Source organism: Schistocerca serialis, chromosome 4, assembly GCF_023864345.2.
Source record: "Schistocerca serialis cubense isolate TAMUIC-IGC-003099 chromosome 4, iqSchSeri2.2, whole genome shotgun sequence".
NCBI classification, from domain to species: Eukaryota; Metazoa; Arthropoda; class Insecta; order Orthoptera; family Acrididae; genus Schistocerca; species Schistocerca serialis.
This window is the reverse complement of record NC_064641.1, coordinates 275,935,907-275,960,016: the sequence shown is the minus strand read 5'-3', so window position 1 is coordinate 275,960,016 and position 24,110 is coordinate 275,935,907. Positions and strand designations below refer to the sequence as shown.

The 24,110-nt window shown below is 39.7% G+C and overlaps 1 protein-coding gene across 3 annotated transcripts in view; it reads left to right on the top strand.

Annotated features, from left to right (window-relative positions):
• LOC126473842 (selenocysteine lyase-like) overlaps positions 1-24,110 on the top strand; it is a 153,181-nt gene that overhangs the window by 54,701 nt on the left and 74,370 nt on the right. For all 3 annotated transcript variants that reach the window (XM_050101170.1, XM_050101172.1, XM_050101171.1), the window contains exon 4: positions 18,668-18,812. In XM_050101170.1, the coding sequence (XP_049957127.1) occupies positions 18,668-18,812 (145 nt within the window). The remainder of the gene's footprint in view (positions 1-18,667; positions 18,813-24,110) is intronic.

Genomic DNA, 24,110 nt, shown 5'->3' with positions numbered 1-24,110 from the left:
TTATGTCAAATTGCATTCGTTATGCAAGGGAATAGTGAACGTAAACTTTGAAATAAATGAAAAGAATGCAATTTGTTATTTTTTGGCGTCTGAATTTTAGGAAAGTTTGTAACTAATGAGCATTAAATGTAGTTATATGACTATGCCTTAATGATAGCTGATATCGGTAGGTTTTAATTCCCCTATTTGTTCAAAATCTGTCTTCTTGACTCCAGTAGTAAGACGTACTATGCCAAGGGAGATAGCAGAGCTCTTAAGAAACTGAATTTGTTTTTGGGAGCAATCTGCTTGAACTTCTTGTGTTGGCCGTCGTGATTACATAAATGCCAGGATAATTGGAACTTCCTGGCAGATTGAATCTGTGTGCCTGACTGAGACTATCGACTTGAGACATTTGCCTTTTGAGTTCAAATGCTTTACCCATTCAATTCACAACCCGTTCTCGCAGCTTTACTTCTGCCAAACTTCACAGAAGTTCTCCTGTGAAACTTGAGAGACTAGCACCCCTGGAAAAAAGGACATTGTGGAGACAGAGCTTAACCGCTGCCTGGTGGATATTTCCAGAATGAATTTTCTGCCCTGCAACGGAGTGTACACTGATACGAAACTTGCTGATGCATAAAAACTGTGTGGCAGACCGAGACTTGAACTTGAGACCCACAATGTGTGTGAGAAATTAAACTATTCCATTTTCAAAACTGAGGGTTTGAAGTCGCTGATATCAGACACTTTACTGGAATTAAGCTGTTTGTACTCAATAAGATATGTGCTGCTAACAGGAGAAAAGTTGAAATATCTATAAAAATTTGGATAATAATTAGAGGAACTTCTTAATCATTTCTATGCACATTCAGTGTCACTCAGAAGAGATTCTACTAGTGACTTTTCATACTGAAAGTTGACTGGCATTGACAAAATGTTAAATCAGACTTTATCATTACTATGTTGAAGATGCACAGTTTTCCACAGGGTTGCAGCTTTTCACTCTCTGAATGCAATAGTACAGGCATACCTGATACTGGCTTTTGCACATGTGCATATCTCTGTTCCGCAGTTTTCTTGTGTACTCCATAAATTTCAGATGTTGAGTTTTGCTTGATTTTTCTTTGTACAGAGCCTCATTTATTCATAATTTGGCTTAACTCTGGATTCAGGCAAGGAACAGGGGCTCTCTCTACCTTAACTGAATGCTTACAAACTATCAAGTTGATCTTACAGAGCAGCAATTTAGCAAGTAAATTTTTGAACAGTATTGGAAGGTTATTGCCAGTCTGCTACCATTTAATATCTGAAAAATAGTTCTTAAGGTACCATGTTTTGCAGATTTCAGAGTAGTGTATATTGTTATACATTATTATGTATGATTTTCTTCAGGCAATGTGTACAGGGGACATAAACACAATATTATAGGCAGAGAGACCATATTTCTGACCTCCATCTTTCTGCTGGTGATATTATTTTCTTAATGTCTCCTATAGGCCTACATATTGCTTGAAGAAAATCACACCTATTAATGGATGTGACTCTGTGGTATACAGTAGATTGAATCTAGGTGTTTAATGCTTATATCGGAGTGGAACCATCTGTTCGAGTTACCTGCAGAGGAAATAACAATGTACACATATTGCAACATGAGTAGGAAATACTACTACGCCAATTTGGTGTGGGTAATAGATGACCTTGATTACACATTTATTATTATGTACATTTATTTTGAGAAACAAGAAGCTTGCCTCTCTTTAGTTATTGACGTCATTCCCCTGTTCCCCCCTTGCCAGAATAAAAGTAACCAGGGCTGTTGTAATTTAATCTGGTAAAAAAAAACCATAGTGTTCCACTTAAAAAAAACAAAACTCAACTATATTTAATAATGAAGATTTAATTAAAATACAAAACATTACATTGGTAAGCTTTCTCAAATTAAAAAGAGTCGTCATGATTATCAAAGGCAACTATTTACTGTCACAAGAATTTATTTTAGTAGGATTGTGTTCTAGCTTTTATTGCAGTGTAAGAAGCACAGTTAAATAACATTTACACACAAAAAAACACTTTAACTTGATGTAGAATCCTACTTACTGTAAAGCACAGTTTAGTCCTGTTTGGAAATATGCGTAAATTTATATATCTTCACTAATTTCTTGGCTCTTTTCTCTCCTAAATTATTTCTTTATTTGACCAAACAAGCCCATAAATGGAGGAAATTCTCACAATGGGTGCAGTGCTATCAGGACAAAAGGTAAGGCTTTTCACAAAAGTAATAAATCCTGTTGGTAAGTTTGCTTTTTTTTTCTATTTTTAGCTCCATTATCTTCCACCATTTGTTTGGAGAGAACTGTGTTACAATTGCATCAGGAAACGTAATGGCAGGAAAATAACCAGAATCCACAATCCTAAAGGGACGTAACACTTGAAACACACTGTTTTTTGGTTATGTTCTTATAGGGTTCCATATCATATAGTACCCATGGTCTAGGAGTAGCGTCTTTGATTCATAATCAAAACGTCTTCGGTCCCGGGTTCGATCCCCGCCACTGCCTAAATTTTGATAAATAATCAGCATTGGCGGCCGAAGACTTCCGGCACAAGAAGTCAGCCTCATTCTGCCAACGGCCTTGTCAAAGAGGGCAGAGGAGCGGATAGAGGTTCAGGGCACTCTCTTGTCCTAGGGGTGGGAAATTGCCCCTAAAGGTGGAAGAATCAGCAATGATCAACGACATGAGGATGCAGAAGGCAATGGAAACCACTGCATTAAAGACACGTAACGTGTATCCACAGGACATGTGGCCTGTATTTGAAGAAGTGTCATGATGATATCTCCATTGGCAAAAGATTCCGGAATAGTCCCCCATTCGGATCTCCAGGAGGGGACTGCCAAGGGGGAGGTTACCATGAGAAAAAGATTGAATAATCAACGAAAGGATAATATTCTACGAGTCGGGGCGTGGAATGTCAGAAGCTTGAATGTGGTAGGGAAACTAGAAAATCTGAAAAGGGAAATACAAAGGCTCAATCTAGATATAGTAGGGGTCAGTGAAGTGAAGTGGAAGGAAGACAAGGATTTCTGGTCAGATGAGTATCGGGTAATATCAACAGCAACAGAAAATGGTATAACAGTTGTAGGATTCGTTATGAATAGGAAGGTAGGGCAGAGTGTGAACAGTTCAGTGACCGGGTTGTTCTAATCAGAATCGACAGCAGACCAACACCGACAACGATAGTTCAGGTATACATGCCGACGTCGCAAGCTGAAGATGAACAGATAGAGAAAGTGTATGAAGATATTGAAAGGGTAATGCAGTATGTAAAGGGGGACGAAAATCTAATATTCATGAGCGACTGGAATGCAGTTGTAGGGGAAGGAGTAGAAGAAAAGGTTACAGGAGAATATGGGCTTGGGACAAGGAATGAAAGAGGAGAAAGACTAATTGAGTTCTGTAACAAGTTTCAGCTAGTAATAGTGAATACCCTGTTCAAGAATCACAAGAGGAGGAGGTATACTTGGAAAAGGCCGGGAGATATGGGAAGATTTCAATTAGATTGCATAATGGCCAGACAGAGATTCCGAAATCAGGTACTGGATTGTAAGGCGTACCCAGGAGCAGATATAGACTCAGATCACAATATAGTAGTGATGAAGAGTAGGCTGAAGTTCAAGACATTAGTCAGGAAGAATCAATACGCAAAGAAGTGGGATACGGAAGTACTAAGGAATGACGAGATACGTTTGAAGTTCTCTAACGCTATAGATACCGCAATAAAGAATAGCGCAGTAGGCAGTACAGTTGAAGAGGAATGGACATCTCTAAAAAGGGCCATCACAGAAGTTGGGAAGGAAAACATAGGTACAAAGAAGGTAGCTGCGAAGAAACCATGGGTAACAGAAGAAATACTTCAGTTGATTGATGAAAGGAGGAAGTACAAACATGTTCCGGGAAAATCAGGAATACAGAAATACAAGTCGCTGAGGAATGAAATAAATAGGAGGTGCAGGGAAGCTAAGACAAAATGGCTGCAGGAAAAATGTGAAGACATCGAAAAAGATATGATTGTCGGAAGGACAGACTCAGCATACAGGAAAGTCAAAACAACCTTTGGTGACATTAAAAGCAACGGTGGTAACATTGAGAGTGCAACGGGAATTCCACTGTTAAATGCAGAGGAGAGAGCAGATAAGTGGAAATAATACATTGAAAGCCTCTATGAGGGTGAAGATTTGTCTGATGCGATAGAAGAAGAAACAGGAGTAGATTTAGAAGAGATAGGGGATCCAGTATTAGAATCGGAATTTAAGAGAGCTTTGGAGGACTTCCGGTCAAATAAGGCAGAAGGGATAGATAACATTCCATCAGAATTTCTAAAATCATTGGGGGAAGTGGCCACAAAACGACTATTCACGTTGGTGTGTAGAATATATGAGTCTGGCGATATACCATCTGACTTTCGGAAAAGCATCATCCACACAATTCCGAAGACGGCAAGAGCTGACAAGTGCGAGAATTATCGTACAGTCAGCTTAACAGCTCATGCATCGAAGCTGCGTACAAGAATAATATACAGAAGAATGGAAAAGAAAATTGAGAATGTGCTAGGTGACGATCAGTTTGGCTTTAGGAAAAGTAAAGGGACGAGAGAGGCAATTCTGACGTTACGGCTAATAATGGAAGCAAGGCTAAAGAAAAATAAAGACACTTTCATAGGATTTGTCGACCTGGAAAAAGCATTCGACAACATAAAATGGTGCAAGCTGTTCGAGATTCTGAAAAAAGTAGGGGTAAGCTATAGGCAGAGACGGGTCATATACAATATGTACAACAACCAAGAGGGAATAATAAGAGTGGACGATCAAGAACGAAGTGCTCGTATTAAGAAGGGTGTAAGACAAGGCTGTAGCCTTTTGCCCCTACTCTTCAATCTGTACATCGAGGAAGCAATGATGGAAATAAAAGAAAGATTCAGGAGTGGAATTAAAATACAAGGTGAAAGAATATCAATGATAAGATTTGCTGATGACATTGCTATCCTGAGTGAAAGTGAAGAAGAATTAAATGATATGCTGAACGGAATGAACAGTCTAATGAGTACACAGTATGGTTTGAGAGTAAATCGGAGAAAGATGAAGGTAATGAGAAGTAGTAGAAATGAGAACAGCAAGAAACTTATCAGGATTGATGGTCACGAAGTCAATGAAGTTAAGGAATTCCGCTACCTAGGCAGTAAAATAACCAATGGCAGACGGAGCAAGGAGGACATCAAAAGCAGACTCGCTATGGCAAAAAAGGCATTTCTGGCCAAGAGAAGTCTACTAATATCAAATACCGGCCTTAATTTGAGGAAGAAATTTCTGAGGATGTACGTCTGGAGCACAGCATTTTATGGTAGTGAAACATGGACTGTGGGAAAACCGGAACAGAAGAGAATTGAAGCATTTGAGATGTGGTGCTATAGACGAATGTTGAAAATTAGGTGGACTGATAAGGTAAGGAATGAGGAGGTTCTATGCAGAATCAGAGAGGAAAGGAATATGTGGAAAACACTGATAAGGAGAAGGGACAGGATGATAGGACATCTGCTAAGACATGAGGGAATGACTTCCATGGTAGTAGAGGGAGCTGTAGAGGGCAAAAACTGTAGAGGAAGACAGAGATTGGAATACGTCAAGCAAATAATTGAGGACGTAGGTTGCAAGTGCTACTCTGAGATGAAGAGGTTAGCACAGGAAAGGAATTGGTGGCGGGCCGCATCAAACCAGTAGACTGATGACAAAAAAAAAAAAAAAAATTGTCCTGTGTGCTTGAAGGAGGTCCAAGACTATAGAAACCTCTGATAGTAATCGGAGAAGACGAATGGCATCTTTATAAATCATAACATTATCCAAGATTTTGCCAATGTTAGCAGGGACTTTTTCAGAGTACTCTGTTACAGTTGTCACATACTTAGAATAGTTGCATAGGCAATCATGCTGGGAAATCCATTTATTAGGATTTGGGAGTTGTGGCATAAGAGCACTGCTTCCTTTAGCTAGTCACGTGGTTTTGATGGTTCTGAAAGTAATTATGGACCTCACCAATATGCTTTATTATACTCGTAGGTGTCATTTTTTCCTTGATTAGATTAATGAAATGAGCCAAACAACCGTATGTTAACAAGTGAGGCAGGTATTCTTTTGAAAGCCATCACATTTTTATCATTTTATTTTCATTATCACTGCCAACTGCAAATATTTTTTTTGAAATTTAGCTTCATGCATTTTAATTGATTTTTCTCAAAGACCCAGCAACATAATTAGCAGCCCTTTGGTTGGTTCCACAATCAGTTAAATTTAATAGAAGTGCTTTTTGGCTTGTATGGATACTGATTGCTATAATTGGGTCATTCTTTTTATGAGACCACCCATTTTGTAGTAATACGAGGGCAGTTCAATAAGTAATGCAACACATTTTTTTTCTCGGCCAATTTTGGTTGAAAAAACCGGAAATTTCTTGTGGAATATTTTCAAACATTCCCGCTTCGTCTCGTATAGTTTCATTGACTTCCGACAGGTGGCAGCGCTGTACGGAGCTGTTAAAATGGCGTCTGTAACGGATGTGCGTTGCAAACAACGGGCAGTGATCGAGTTTCTTTTGGCGGAAAACCAGGGCATCTCAGATATTCATAGGCACTTACAGAATGTCTACGGTGATCTGGCAGTGGACAAAATCACGGTGAGTCGTTGGGCAAAGCGTGTGTCATCATCGCCGCAAGGTCAAGCAAGACTGTCTGATCTCCCGCGTGCGGGCCGGCCGTGCACAGCTGTGACTCCTGCAATGGCGGAGCGTGCGAACACACTCGTTCGAGATGATCGACGGATCACCATCAAACAACTCAGTGCTCAACTTGACATCTCTGTTGGTAGTGCTGTCACAATTGTTCACCAGTTGGGATATTCAAAGGTTTGTTCCCGCTGGGTCCCTCGTTGTCTAACCGAACACCATAAAGAGCAAAGGAGAACCATCTGTGCGGAATTGCTTGCTCGTCATGTGGCTGAGGGTGACAATTTCTTGTCAAAGATTGTTACAGGCGATGAAACATGGGTTCATCACTTCAAACCTGAAACAAACGGCAATCAATGGAGTGGCGCAACACCCACTCCCCTACCAAGAAAAAGTTTAAAGCCATACCCTCAGCCAGTAAAGTCATGGTTACAGTCTTCTGGGACGCTGAAGGGGTTATTCTATTCGATGTCCTTCCCCATGGTCAAACGATCAACTCTGAAGTGTATTGTGCTACTCTTCAGAAATTGAAGAAACGACTTCAGCGTGTTCGTAGGCACAAAAATCTGAACGAACTTCTCCTTCTTCATGACAACGCAAGACCTCACACAAGTCTTCACACCCGAGAGGAGCTCACAAAACTTCAGTGGACTGTTCTTCCTCATGCACCCTACAGCCCCGATCTCGCACCGTCAGATTTCCATATGTTTGGCCCAATGAAGGACGCAATCTGTGGGAGGCACTACGCGGATGATGAAGAAGTTACTGATGCAGTATGACGTTGGCTCCGACATCGACCAGTGGAATGGTACCGTGCAGGCATACAGGCCCTCATTTCAAGGTGGCGTAAGGCCGTAGCATTGAATGGAGATTATGTTGAAAAATAGTGTTGTGTAGCTAAAAGATTGGGGAATAACCTGGTGTATTTCAATGCTGAATAAAACAACCCCTGTTTCAGAAAAAAAATGTGTTGCATTACTTATTGAACTGCCCTCGTACAATGCTATTATGCTATTTAACTGATTTTTTATATTTGCATAACCTTATCTGCAACTTCATCAGACAACTTCCCACTTAATTTGAAGCAATCAGGACTAACGTAACCAGTTGAAAGTGCTTGAATGTTATGTTACTAGCATAGAAGAATTTTGCTATCAATAGATCCAGTTGTTGCTTCTGTTAATCACTGATTTTAATTAAAATGTCTCCCAGATTGTCTGTTCTTTCTTCAGTGGTGTTGAAGCTGAATGTTGACTGCCATGACCTACTAATATATAACCACTGAGTCTGCCTGATACCTTTCTTCCAGCATTAAATGACATGATGTTGAAAATTGATCAGTAAGAAAATAATTTTACTGTTGTTAATTGTACTATAAAGGAGGTTATTTTCTGTTATAATTAATTGATATGTAGCTTGTTTTTATGGAAAAACAGAAACACAAGAAATATGCATAACTAAATTCACCTGCATAATATGGATCCAATGCTGGATCAAAGCATGAATTTTCACAACTACATCATCTTTACAACCATGTGCTTCAACAAGGGACTGTGATCATTGTGCAAGGCTCTGGCTGTCAACATAGGAAAATTTAATTTACCACTTTTGACTGTTTAATTTACCAGCTTTTTCCACTAATAAAGTAGTTGTAAGAATGGGTTAAAGTTTTGTATAAATTAATCATAAGAATTTAAATTGAACTGTTTGTCAATATGAAAAACTTCCAAAAAACAAAACAATTAACCCACTGGGTATTTTTTAAAAAAATACCCAGGTTTTTCTCAACTCTGCAAGTAACCCACATCAATGAATAATAATAAACAACTACTGCTACTTTATTCAACATCAGCTGACAAAGGGATCATTTTTCTGCGTTCATTATTTCATAACAAGTGAATATAAAGATGTAACTTTTTTATGATAAGCAATGATATGAGAAGGTAGGTAGACAGCATTTCACCTTAGCAATTAAGATTTATTTTAGATTAATTTCATAGGAAACATTCTGATAGAATGTATATACTTCAGAAGTATGGGCGACCATGGACTTAAAGGCAGATGTATGGAATTGTCAAAGGGCATACACAAGAAAGAAAGAAAACAAACTTGTCTACTTTTGGAGTAATCCTTTTTCAAGATAGAATACAAAAGTACGCACACGCACGTGTTCTATCTCTCTCTCTCTCTCTCTCTCTCTCTCTCTCTCTCTCTCTCTCTCACACACACACACACACACACACACACACACACACACACACACACACTCTCTCTGTCAGTCCTCCCCCCTCCCCCCCTTACACACACACACACACACACACACACACACACACACACACACACACACACACTCACTTCTAGTGCTGCTTTTCAGTAGGTGGACTAGGGTGGGTCATGTAGAGGGGGGAGAGGTGGGTGGCAAGGAGAGATGTTGGGGATGGGTGGCTAGCAGCTCTGAAGGAGGCAGCCGGTTTGCCAGCTAAGAATGTGGGAAGAAAGGATGGTAGGTGCATAGACTAGACATTTGATGCACTGTTTTTGGAGTTGGTAGGCAGCAGCTCACACTGAAGGTGATGTGAATTGGGAGGTGGTGACAGTGTGGAGGGAGGGGAAACCATTAGATGGAAGGTGTGGGGCAGAGGGTTAAATGAGATTGACACGAGGACAATTATGGGAGTGCAGGATGTGTTCTAAGGATTACTCCCATCTGGGTTATTCAGAGGAGCTGATGGTGGAGGGAAGGATCCAGATGGTCTGGGTTGTGAAATAGAGCATATTATGCTCAGCTGCATGTTGTGCCTTTGGGTGGTCAATTTTGTTCTTGGCAAAAGTTTTTGTAAGGCCATTCATCCTGGTGGACAGCTTGCTGGTAGTTATACCAGAATAAAAAGCTGTGTAGTGTGTGCTACAGAATTGGTATATCAAATGACTGTTTCCACAGGTGGCCCAGCCTCTTATGGGTTAAGGTATGCCTGTGACAGGACGGGAATAAGTAGTGTTGGGTGGTTTGGATTGAGTATGTCTTTCTCCTTGATCTTCCACAGGGATACGGTTCCTGTGGCAAGGGGCTGGGAGTGGGAATGGGGGACGTACCTGTAGTGATGGTAAATCCTTTGCTCAGTTTGCTGGAAGTCCCTTGAAGGCTATCGCAGACAGGCATTACCCCTCCTCCCCACCCAAAACTTGTCCATAAACGTATTTCCTGTATATCCTCACACACTTCCAACTCTCCCACTACCAAGAATCAGCTACAAAGGAACTACTCCCCCACTACCACTTGTCACCCTGTATCACCCTGTACTGGAACAGCTGAACTATATCGTCTCTCAGAGCTTTATCTCTCATCATGGCCTGAAATGAGAGACATCATACCTAATATCCATCCCAACCCTGCTAAAGTGATGTTACATCACTCACGCAAACTATGTAACATTCTAGTCCATTTTTGTGCCACTTCCACTCCCCAACCCCTTGCCACAGCAATCATATCCCTGTGGAAGATCAAGGTGTGAGATCTGCCCTGCCCACGTGCCCAACACTTCCTACTCCTGTCACAGGCTTATGCTGCCCAATCAGAGACCAGGCCACCAGTGAAAGTAGCTGTTACATCAACTCTGCTGCAAACACTTCACAGATTTTTATGTCAGTGGACAATGAACCAGTTGTCCGCTGCCAAATTATTGCGAAGAACAAAGTTGACCACTCAGTGGCACAGTATGCAGCTGAGCAGAACAAGGTCAATTTCAATTGGACGCTCCACTCCAGCACCAGTCCATCTGAACAACACAGATGGGAGTTACGCTTGCAACACAGCCTCCTCTTGCATAATCATCCTGGCATCAATTTCAGCTAACTCTCTGTTCCCAACCGCTCCACCCCAACAGTTTCCACTCCCTTCGTCCTGTCGTCACCTCCCATTCGTGTCCCCACGCTTTAGCACACATCACTGCCCACCAGTTCTAACACTTATGCGTCATATGCTTAGCTTGTGCACTTGCCACCCCTCTGTCCTGCATTCTTAGCATACAAACCAGCTGCCCACCCTCCCACACTAGTCCACCTATCGAAATGCAGCACTGTCATTGTGTGTCCCGCTGGTGCCATTTAGGGGCATATATGAGTGCATGAGCATGCATGTGTGCATGCATGCATGCATGCATGCATGCATGTGTGCCTGCATGCACGCATCCGTGTCTTCCAGTAAAAGACAATTAACTGCAAACCAACAAGTTTTCTTATTTTAGGTTAGTCATTTAAGAAACAACTGAACAAAAAACTGCGGTGACTGAGTTTTTATATTAAAGGATACTAAACATATAAAACGTATTACAATAATGTGCGGTGTCTATTCTTTTGGACAATTGGCACTCAGTGGGAGTGTGGATAAGTCGAGGGCATACTGAGACAGTCCGTGCAGTTGTGATAATGCTGTGTCCTGGATGGCACAGTCTACCGCACCTGCCTAGTAAGCAGGAGATCCTGCGTTCAAATCCCGGTCTAGTACACATTTTCACTTTCCACTGCCCATCCTGTTTAATGGCCCGCTGCAACTGACAGCAGTGATCCGCCTTCAACTTACATACATAATGAAGCCTGTATAAATTGCCTTTATTCAGTCCAAAAGAAACATTCTCATCTAGTGAGCAGTGTAGGTTGACGATTAAAATTCTTCTAAGTCTGGTTTTAAATTTTACAATGTGGAGTGATGTGACTGAACTCAATAAAGCATTGGCAAGTATCTGTCCTGCATTAATATCCAGGATTTGGGGAATAGATTGACATGAGTATCTTGGTTTTGCACCAATTCTTCTTTAAATTTGAAAGATTGGAAAGATTAACTTCAGTTGTGGCACCACATACTTCTTTTACATAGATTTTTATTAGATGACAACAGTGCATAATAAGAAGTTCATGATAGTATCTGAGGATCACTGCAGTATTTGCTAAGCATATTTATTGCAAGTATATTTTCAGTCTGTTTGCTTGCCAGAGAATGAACATGCATACATCCTAGGAATGTTATATAGTTCTCTTCAATGGCAATATTAGTACCAATGCACAGTTGAATTTAAAAATCTGTCTTGTGATGTTAAAATCAGTATTATGCTGTTACCTCGGTGCTGACTTTCAAGGAAATACCGAATTATGTAATTTGTAATATGGTTGCACACAATAGAAGTATCGTCAGCATACAGAATTAACTTTGAATTTGTGGGGCAGTATTTTATGCCGTTTGCATAAATGAGGAAAGAAGGGATCAGAAAACATGAGACAACAGTCTGAGGAAGGGCATAGTAAGCACCATGCCTCTGACAATATATAAGTTGGAAAAACAGGTGATGAAGCTTTTCAATTTTAAACATTTATCGTTATATTATTGTGTGGATGACTACTGACACTGAAGTATGTTCTAGTGTGGTTGCTAGCAGGCTTTATTGTGCAACTGCTGCCTGCCAGGCACAGAATGAACTGTATTCTTCAGATGTGACTAAAGATGCACTCATTCAGGCTGTCTAATAGAAACCTGGAAAGCCCTGAATAGACTACGAACAGGCGTATCAAGATGCAGAGCAAACTTGGAAAAATGGGGCTACATCAGTGCAGACGAGCCCTGCGAGTGTGGAGAACAGCAAGACCCACACCACCTACTGGTCTGCAGGAAACTAAACAAACCGTGTTCGACTCGAGACCTATTTGAAGCAAATGACAAGGCTATTCAAGCTGCAGTGTATTGGGCTTCACGTGGGATATGAAAATCGCTCTGTTTCGCATCCTTAGCGCTTATCATTATATGTTACATACTTTTCTATATTATTGTAGTTAATTTACCTTATAACCATGTATTATTGTATTATAACTGCTTCTCTTGCATTGTAATATAATTTTTTTCTGTAAAATGGTGATGTCTTGGATACGATAAATAAATAAATAGAAACCTGTTGGCTTTAGCAAATATCAGACTGGCAGAATTAACTTTGAAGGAGGAGCAGAACATTCAGTGTCCAGAAGCAGTCATCAAGTCTAGAGGCGTACTTACCCATCAGATTTCATTTGCCTGTCATAAACAGCAATTAATAGATGGTAGAGTGAAGGCTTTAATTAAAATTAATTAAAGAATTTAAAGGATGTGACATAGAAATTGTGTGTTGCTATGAATGCAGGTAGGCCAAAATAAGAAATTAATGTGAAATAAAACAGTTAGGCTTTTTCACTTCCATTTAAATGTGAACAAGGAAGTAGTAGTAGTAGTAGTAGTAGTAGTAGTAGTAGGGAAAGTTGAAATTATGAAGTTGTAATGGTATATCATGGAGAGCACAGTTGAAATAATAAGTCATTATGAACAAGGCATGCATGTGAATCACAATAAAAATAAAAAGGATATTAATAATGATTCACAGTAAAATGGGATCAAGTGAAACTTAAACTATAAACATGTGAATGTGCATCTTTCTAGACTTGATGGGTTTCATTCTCTCATCTTCAAAACTACTTGCTTTCTTCACTGTGATCCAGTATACAAATATTGTAAACCATGCTGATACATGACAGTTCTAGAAAATGTTCGTCTTCTGCAAGTGAATTCGTCCCTGACAGTTAATCCAGACATTGCAAGTTCCCTTTCCTTGCTAAAGACTACCTCTATTTTCTGATGAGAGACAGATTTATAATGTCCTGAGTGAATTCTATGAAGGTCCACAAAGTTAACTTGTTTACGAAGCCTTTCATGTATGGTCACTGTGAATAATTAATTTCTGTTCTCCTGATCACTTTCTGTCATTCAAAGTAGTCACATGCTTTTCCCTATACAGCGTTCTAGTTCACTGGTACCTACTCACTGTCAATTTTAAAATTGGTTGTTTTGCTCAGAATCAATAGGGAGCCCTGCAATGGTTAGATTTCTGTTCTGACATATCAGTTCTCTCTTTAATTTTGTCTATATTTTTTGCCAGTAGCATGCCTTCACATTCAGAACTATTGGTTTGAGGTACTGCAGTTCCTTACTTGCAACTGGGACTGTACGTGTGCCCTGGCATCAAAAAATAAGGCCTCACATGCCCACTGTTCTTTTTTGCTGTTGCAGGTTCTTGGTTTTCCCATTTTAATGTAGCATATATTTGTGGTACACGTTGTTGTAGTAGTTGTAGTAGTAGTAGTAGTAGTAGTAGTAGTTGTTGTTGTTGTTGTTGTTGTTGTTGTTGTGCTCCAATCCAGAGACTGGTTTGATGCAGCTCTCCATGCTACTCTGTCCTGTGCAAGGTTCATCATCTCCCAGTACTTACTGCAACATACATCCTTTGAAACTGTTTAGTGTATTCATTTCTTGGTCTCCCTCGACGATTTTTGCCCTCCACGCTGCCCTCCAATACTAAATTGGTGATCCCTTGATGCCTCAGAATATGCCCTACCAACCGATCCCTTCTTCTAGTCAAGTGGTGCCACAAATTTCTGCTCTCCAATTCTATGCAATACTTCCTCATTAGTTATGTGATCTACCGATCTAATCTTCAGCATTCTTCTGTAGCACCACATTTTGAAAGCTTCTATTCTCTTCTTGTCTACACTATTTATCGTCCACGTTTCACTTCCATACATGGCTACACTCCATACAAATACTTTCAGAAACGACTTCCTGACACTTAAATCTATACTCGATGTTAATAAATTTATCTTCTTCAGAAACACTTTCCTTGCTGTTGTCAGTCTACATTTTATATCTTCTCTACTTCGACCATCATCACTTATTTTGCTCCCCAAATAGCAAAACTCATTACTACTTCAAGCGTCTCATTTCCTAATCTAATTCCCTCAGCATGACCCGACTTAATTCGATTACATTCCATTATCCTCGTTATGCTTTCATTGATGATCATCTTAAATCCTCCTTTCAAGACAGTGTCCATCCAGTTCATTAGCTGTCTCTGACAAAATTACAATGTCATCAGCTAACCTCAGAGTTTTTATTTCTTCTTCGTGGATTTTAATTCCTACTCTGAATTTTTCTTTTGTTGAATATCAGGGAGCGGCTACAACCCTGCCTCACTCCCTTCCCAACCACTGCTTCCCTTTCATGCCCCTCGACTCTTATAACTGCCATCAGGTTTATGTACAAATTGTAAATAGCCTTTCGCTCCGTGTATTTTACCCCTGCTACCTTCAGAATTTGAAAGAGAGTATTCCAGCCAACATTGTCAAAAGCATTCTCTAAATCTACAAATGCTAGAAATGTAGGTTTGCCTTTCCTTAACCTATTTTCTAAGATAAGTCATAGGGTCAGTATTGCCTCACGTGTTCCAACATTTCTATGCAATCCAAACTAATCTTCCCCGAGGTTGGGTTCTACCAGTTTATCCATTCGTCTGTAAAGAATTCGTGTTAGTATTTTTCAGCAGTGGCTTATTAAACTGATACTTTGGTAATTTTCACATGTGTCAACACCCGCTTTCTTTGGAATTGGAATTATTATATTCTTCTTGAAGTCTGTGGGTATTTCGCCTGTCTCATACATCTTGCTCACCAGATGGTAAATGTTTGTTATGCCTGGCTCTCCCGAGGCTGTCAGTAGTTCTAATGGAATGTTGTGTACTCCAAGGGCCTTGTTTTGACTCAGTTCTTTCAGTGCTCTGTCAAGCTCTTCATGCAGTATCATATCTCCTATTTCATCTTCATATACATCTACGTTCTCTTCCATTTCTATGATATTGTCCTCAAGAACATCGCCCTTGTATAGACCCTCTATATACTCCTTCCACCTTTCTGCTTTCCCTTCTTTGCTTAGAACTGGGTTTCTATTTGAGCTCTTGATATTCATACAAGTGGTTCTCTTTTCTCCAAAGGTCTCTTTAATTTTCCTGTAAGCAGTATCTATCTTACCCCTATTGAGATAAGCCTCTACATCCTTACATTTCTCGTCTAGCCATCCCTGCTTAGCCATTTTGCACTTCCTGTCGATCTCACTTTTGAGACGTTTGTATTCCTTTTTGCCTGCTCCATTTACTGCATTTTTATATTTTCTTCTTTCATCATATAAATTCAATATTTCTTCTGTTACCCAAGGATTTCTATTAGCCCTCGTCTAGCCAGTGAGTCCAAAATACACTTCTGGTGCAGCCACCATAACACTTTTAGTGCTACTTGATTTAGAACATCAAAGCCATTAACAAACACAGCAAGGCAGTTGCTGCCTGTTTCTTGTCAAATAATTTTGAAGAGTAGATCTCCATTACGGACACCAACAGGAAGTCCTTTGAGAACAGTACATTTTCTTTAACATTTACCAGCCTATCCAGATATCCTACCTACTTTATGAATGCTGGCATGACTAGACTGTCACCCAGTATTTCAAACTAATAATGATATTTTTTTACATTCTTTGTACGAGGGCCGTTTAGAAAGTAACCTCCGGTTGATTTAAAAAAATACACCAAGTTAAATAAAAATATTTTAATATATACATCTTACAACTACATCTTTGCACTATTTTTCTACATAGTCTCCATAGCGATTGAGGCACTTATCGTATCTCTTCACAAGCTTTGGAATTCCTTCTGCATAAAAATCACCTGCTTGTGCCTGGAGCCAGCCTGTGACCGCATCTTTGAGCTCTTCGTCGTCATCAAACCGCTGTGACCCGAGCCATTTCTTCAAATGCATGAAAAGGTGATAATCACTTGGCGCCAGGTCTGGGCTGTAAGGTGGATGGTTGATTACGTCCCACTTGAAGGACTCAAGAAGGGCCGTTGTTCTGCGAGCAGAGTGAGGACGGGCGTTATCGTGCAAAAAAACGATACCGGAAGTCAGCATACCACGGCGTTTGTTCTGTATAGCCCGTCGTAACTTTTTTATTGTTTCACAGTACACGTCTTGATTAATGGTCGTACCACGTTCCATGAATTCAACCAACAACACCCCTTTGGCATCCCAAAACACCGTTGCCATCAGTTTTCTGGCAGAAAAATCTTGCGAGGCTTTTCTTGGTTTGGTAGGCGAATTTGAATGTGCCCACATCTTTGATTGTTCTTTTGTCTCAGGGTTCACGTACTTAATCCAGGTTTCGTCACCGGTCACGATTCTGTTTAACAATGGTTCTCCTTTGTCCTCATAACGTGACAGAAAGTCTAATGCAGAGGCCATTCTTTGAGTTTTGTGGTGGTCGGTAAGAATTTTGGGCACCCATCGTGCACAGAACTTACGGTAACCCAATCTTGCTGTCACTATCTCGTACAAGAGAGTCTTAGAAATCTGTGGAAAACCAGTAGACAACTCCGACATTGAGAAACGTCGATTTTCACGAACTTTTGCATCAACTGTCTGAACGAGTTCGTCAGTCACCAATGATGGTCTACCACTCCTCTCTTCATCATGAACGTTTTCTCGTCCACTTTTAAATAAACGTACCCATTCACGGACAACTCCTTCACTCATAACTCTTGGTCCGTACACGGCACAAAGCTCACGATGAATAGCTGCTGCAGAATATCCTTTGGCTGTAAAAAAACCTTATGACAGCACGCACTTCACATTTGGCGGGGTTTTCTATTGCAGCACACATTTCAAACTGCCACAAAAACTAAACTAGCGCAGGTACGACATTCACTCGACCACGGCTTGATGCCGACTGACCTGTTGAGTGCGTGAACGCACAGATGGCGTCGCTACTCCCCCCACAACCCCACACTGTGACCAATCGGAGGTTACTTTCTGAACCGCCCTCGTATTTGTCCGAGGTTTACTACCCTCTCTCTTTCTAAGACTTTAAGTTAGTTTGTAGACCGCAAGGGTACGACATTGACTAGAGTTCCAAGAACTTTAGAAGATAGACATTCAGTTTTTCCAGCTGAGTGTTTGTGCATTTTCAAGGAGAGAGGGGTGAAGAGCTGAGAGTCAGCTATGGAAGCATGGCAGAACAAGGAGAGCCAAAGGAAGATCTTGAAACAGTTATGTTGAATATTGTGGTTCTCAAAAGTGTAATAAATGTTGACAGAAAACAAGAAGTTGCATTTAAAAAGGAGTGCACTAGTCAACGAATTCTGGGGAGGGCAACATAAGTTGAAGTTATGGAAGTAGTTTCAGATTCAAGTGGCTCAAGTGTTTAACATTAACAATTGTGCACTCATGATGAGAAATGGTAATTGATCTAAACAAGAACTGGTTTAAGCTTCAATAATTTTCATGAGTAATTTGACACTAACTTCACTGAAAATAGTGTTGTAAAGTAAATGACAAGTGTGAGTAAGGACTGAAGTAGACCTATTAGTATGTTAAAGTTATTCTTTAAACATGAGTGTCTAACTGCAAGTACCTCTTATAATTTTTACATGGTGCTCTTATAAACACTGAGAGACAGACACAGGCTATATATTTTTTTGACAAAAATGTACAGGTTTTCTTCCAATGTTGGATTGGCAACCGCTAAGGTTACAAGATAGGCTCTTCTGTAAATTTAAAAATTATTGTATGTCGTAAAAGTGAAGATATCTGTTGGAAGTAATCATCACAATACATGCTACACCTCATAGAAAAATGTTTTACTATTGTTATATTGGCCTACAAGGTGTGAATAATTTGCATTGAGGAAGGTCACACAGTGACTGAAAGAATTTCAATATTTATGGCTGATGTTGCCATTTATCCAAAATATGTTAAACATAACCCAAGGCATTATATTACCTATAATATTGAAATGAACAATCTTGCAAACAGTGACATGTTATTGCTAACAAGTACTTTTTCGCACCTTTTAATCTTCCCTTGTTCATTCCATACCAAATAAATTCCAGTGGCCTTGATTATATCCATGACAGCTAAACAAATGTTTGAAATATAGAGACAGACTAGTTTCTAATTTTGAGTTTAATGCACACTGACAGTAATTCACAACAAGTAATTAGGGAGACAATAATATTATTTAATTTCAGAACTTACTGAGGTGAGTGCCAAAAATGGAGGCATGGTATCTGCCGGGGATGTTGTTGCTGCTATCCGGCCAAACACCTGTCTTATTACTGTCATGTTGGCTAACAATGAGACTGGAATCATTCAGCCTGTTGAAGAAATTGCAAAGTATGTAAAATATATACATATTATCATCACGGTTGGATTAATGTTTACATACATGAAAATAAGGAATGTACTAACCAACATGCCATTCATTTCATTGTAAGATTTACTTTTGCTGCTGAAATAAATAATGAATAATTACGCTTCCACATTTTATGCACCTGTATAATGTTGATTTATGGCCTATAAGATACTGTGTTGAAAAATAATTTTAAACCTGTAACTGAGCGTTAGCAGTACATTGTGTGTTGGGTACTGCCTTAGGAGTTATTTGAAGGACTTCATACATTTTGACTCTTGACTACTTAGGTGACAAATAGCAGAGAAGTTTTTAGTGTTGTGGCATGTCATTTCTAATTTCATTAATGCTTTATTTTGATTTTTGTAAATGTCCTCCATGTTCTAAATTTTATTGGTCGTGTCACAGTTGTCTTCCTTCTTCTTACTGTTTTACAATTAGGAAGCTGTTGAATAATTACACTAGACTGTTGCAGCTCATAACAATAAATTGTCCAGTGATAAATAAAAGCCACTTTCATGTAATAAAATGTGTACAGTTTCAAATACACACTTGCCAGATAGCTACATTTTTGCCGTTCTGCACTGGAAAAGCCTCAAATCAATACAGTATACACACTGTAAACCATTAAAGAACCATGAAAGCTTAACTAAATATTCACCGAAGCTGTACTTTCAACAATTAAGAGTATTCCAATGAAAAAAATACAGGAGCTTCAGAATATTTTTGTAACAGATGTAAAAAAAAAATTGATCCATCTACATCTGTACTCTGCAAACCACTGTGAAGTGCATGACAGATGGTACATCTTATTGTACCAGGTACTATACCCAGACCAGAATAACAAAGTGATTGACACCATAGCACAGCTTGGCGTGGAATGGGATGGGGATGTCGGATCACTGGTGCGTGCTTGTGCAGTAAGGCTGCAGCAGGAACAGCTTAGCGGATCCTTACTAGACTATCATCTCACGGCACCTTTTAACTTTCGATACTGAGTTCGCGTTACAGGATTGTAATATCTTGGTGGCTTAATAAGTGCACTCCTGTGTATAAAATGATCCCATGTTCCTATTGTTTGTATATCTCAACAAAAGCACCAGGTAGTGCATTGTCCTGTACTGTAACCAGAATGAATCATGTTCTGTTGTCATATTTGATAGGAAAGGGATGTTAAAATGGATCTGAATTGTTCATGTAAATGCAATGACTAACAACACTAAAATACTGTAAACTGCTTGAGTACTTACCGGTAACTGTAGTGTGCATGCAGTGTGTTATACTTGTGCAGAGGAACATTCCTTAATAACAAGATGAGATATATTGTCAAATGTGCTACACACCATGCAGTCAAAAATCCAAAATACAAACACAAAAATAAAGACAAATTAAAGGCAAAAGGTAAATGCCATTTAGTGTAGAATCACTTTCTTCCTCGACACTGTCATTATCTGAGCTCTGGTCCGTGGACGAGTCACTGGAATTGCCCAAGGATATAATTATATTTTCAGTATTACTCCACTTTCCCACACTTCTTTAACAACCGTATCTGTGTGATGGACAACATTTTTCCATTTCTCTGGTGTTATTTATGCCACTGCGTCCTCTAACAGTCTTCAAATATCTGCCACAGTGAAAGTTTTGTTATTTGTTGCCATTTAATGTCTAATCTGTGCCCAAATAATTCTGATGGCCTTTAAGTGGCATTGATATTGTGGAGCCTAAGAACTCTGTAGCCACAGTTTTTAGCTACCTCATCCACAACATACTGTGCTGTGGTATCTTTTTTTTCCCCAAGACTTTCCACATTGTGTTATTCCAGCCATACAACAATGTCTGCTTTTATCATTACCATCGTTGGAGCTTTATCTCTAATAACTGAATGGTAGGGTGCATTATCCATTACAAAGACATATGGCTGATTCAGGTTTTCCTATTAGTTGGCCCTTTAAACATGTCAGAAAACTGTCATGGTTCATCTCCCCACCGTATTCACTCGTTATTCTCGATTTGTAAATGAGGAGATGTTAGATGTGAAAGCAGATGCAGTTCCAGTATGCAAGACAATAATTTGTGTTCCCTTTCCCACCGAACAACAGAACTTACACATATGTTATCATCTGTCCAGTCTTTTCTGATGGAATGACTAGTTATCCAGGTTTCGTTGAGCCACACTATGTCTTCAAATGGCACTTCAACAATACCTCTTTAAAGTCGACAGTACTTGGCTATGATGTCATCTCTCTCCATTATAATTTGTGTCTATTAATTCTTTTGCACTGAAAACTGAGGGCTCTCATAACTGTTTACAAAGATGTTGTTCTGTCACTGAACAACTCTGCCTTTTTTTTTTTTTTTTTTTTTTTTTTTTTTTTTTTTTTTTTTTTTTTTTTTTTTTTTTTTTAGTTGGATGTTCTTATATCTTGTGATATTCATGTATGTGGTGAGAAAAGTCTGTTATTCGTAGTTCTGTCCTCTTTTTACTGGAGGTCTGCAGTTTGGATAAAACAGACTCTTCGCCAGCCGCCGTAGCTGAGCAGTTCTAGGCACTTCAGTCCAGAACCACACTGCTGCTACGGTCGCAGGTTTGAACCCTGCCTCGGGCATCGATGTGTGTGATGTCCTTAGGTTAGTTAGGTTTAGGTAGTTTTAAGTCTAGGGGACAGATGGCCTCAGATGTTAAGTCCCATAGTGCTTAGAGCCATTTGAAACAGGCTCTTCCCCTTGTGCACAGTATTTCTCCTTACAAACTTTGATGACAGTATTTTCATGTATCTTCACAGCATCTACAGCTCCTTCGACTTCCTTCGCTAGAGGCAGTAGAGTTGCACCCGCACCAAGCACACAAACTCGCATGTCCGACCGCACAAAACATGGGCAGATAGCTGAACTTTCCGGTTAGCAGTCACACTTTTTTGCACACTTCCTCTACAAGCTTCAGGCATTCTGCGGCCCAAAATAAACTCGCCACACAGAGAGATAAAGCGTACAATGAAACGGACCACAATTGTTTACGTTACCGGTCACGAGTGTGCCTGCAGCTGACTACAGTAGCCACTATCTGCAGTAACAGAGAGATTTGCCAATGGTGAATGGAACAGGTGGTGTGCCAAGAGTGTTCTTTGATTGGCTGTTACTATGGTAATAGTCCTGTAAACAGCTATACTTTGATCACATTGTTATTCTGATCCAGGGGTAGGGTTTCTTCCTGTTTCAGACTGCCCTTCTCCATATACATTCAATTTATCCTGTTAGTCCTATTTGGTATGGGTCCCACACATTGGAACAGTATTCTAGAATGGGTTGAATGGGTGATTTGTAAGCAATCTCCCTTCTAGACTGATTGCATTTCCCCAGTATTCAACCAATAAACCAAAGTCTACCCACAATTGAGCATACATGCCATTCCATTTCGTGTCCCTACAGTGAGTTACACACAGGTATTTGGATGAGTTGGCTGATTCCAGCGGTGACATTATTATTATTATTATTATTATTATTATTATTATTATAGTCATAGTGTACTACAGATCTCTTGTTTTGTGAAGTGCACTGTTTCATATTTCTGAACCTTTAATGCAAGTTGTCAGTCTTTGCACCATTTTGAAATCATATCAAGGTCTCGTAAAATATTTATGCAGCTTGTTTCATACAGTACTTCATTAAGGATAACTGCATCATCTGCGAAAAGTCTGATGGTGTATTAATGGTGTCTGCAAGGTCATTAGTACCCAGTATTAACAGCAAGGATCCCAACACACTTACCTGGGGCTCAACCAAATTTCTTTCTTTATGTGGTGATGACTGTCCATCCTAGATAACGTGCTTCTCCTGCCTACCAAAAGGTCCTCGGTCCTGTCCCAAATTTTGCTTCATGCCCTGTATGATCATATTTTTGATAATATATATAATACTGAGTCAGATGATTTTCAGAAATCAAGAAATATATGTACTTGATGATCTTGACCCAAAGGTTTCAGGACGTCATGTAAGAGAAGTGAGCATTGGGTTGCACATGGTGGGTGTTTCCGAAATCTGTGCGGTTTGGTATGAAGTAAGTCATTATGTTTGAGATATCTAATTATGTTTCAGCATATGTTCTAAGATTGTACAACAAATTAATATTGAGGTTATTGAATGGTAGTTTTGTGGATCATTTCTACTATCCTCCTTGTAAATCAGTGTGACCTGTGCTCCCTTCCCACTGCTGGGTGCAGTTTCTTTGTTAGAGGGATCTGTGATATATTATAGTTAAGAGGGTCTAGCACAGCCACAAATTCAGTATAGAATCTGATAGAGGTTCCATTGATACCTGATACTCATATCATGGGTTTTCCTTTGTAAAGGAACATCTGAAAACAGAGTTAAGCATTTCAGTTTTTGCCTTGCTACCCTCAATTTTAATTCCTGTCTGATTCATGAGTGACTGGATATTACCTTTGGTGCCACTAACAGCTGTTACACATTACCAGGATTTACATTTTGTGAAAAATAATTTGACAGTATATTGCTGTGTTAGTCAGCGAAGGCTTCACCATTGCTCTCTTGACAGCCAAATGTGTTCTGTTCAGCCTCTCTCTCCATCTATAGCCCTATACCTTGTTTTACACATACTACGCAGTAGTCTCTGTTCCTTCGAAGTTTCTTTATGGTGGCTGTATACAATGGAGGGCCCCTCTCATTACGAACTGTTCTACTGGAGATATATCCAGCCAGTGTGTGGTCAGCTATTCTTTTAAATTTGAGTCATAGTTCCTCCACATGCTCCTGTTCTGCATTAAAAGGTTCAAGTTCTGTATTGATATATGACACTACTGCTTCTTTATCTAGTCTGTTGAACAAATGTGTCACTTTCTACTTTCTTTTGAATCTTAAAATTAAATGTTTCTTACAGCTATCACATCTAGAATGGATACAAAGTGTTGCCTAATCTAAAAAAAAAAAATCCTTGTGTACACATCACACACTGTCAGCTACCTGGGTAGTAGCCTGTAATGTGTAGTGCACACCTGATCCATTTATAGGAACCTTGCCAATAGGAACCTGAGCCAATTGGGGAAGGGTGCCTTACATGGTGCATTGTGTTCATCGTGCACTGAGACCTATCGCATCCTTCGTCGACGTGGATCTGCACTTGTGCTCATTCTCCAACTGTTGGGCGGGGTCACCCCACAGGGTGCGTATTTTTCCATCAACTGTGCAGTATGGTTTTCTACGCTTATGATGATAATGGAATTGTTTGCTTTGGTTGCACCTGATATCCAGCACGGTAGCCAGTCCGT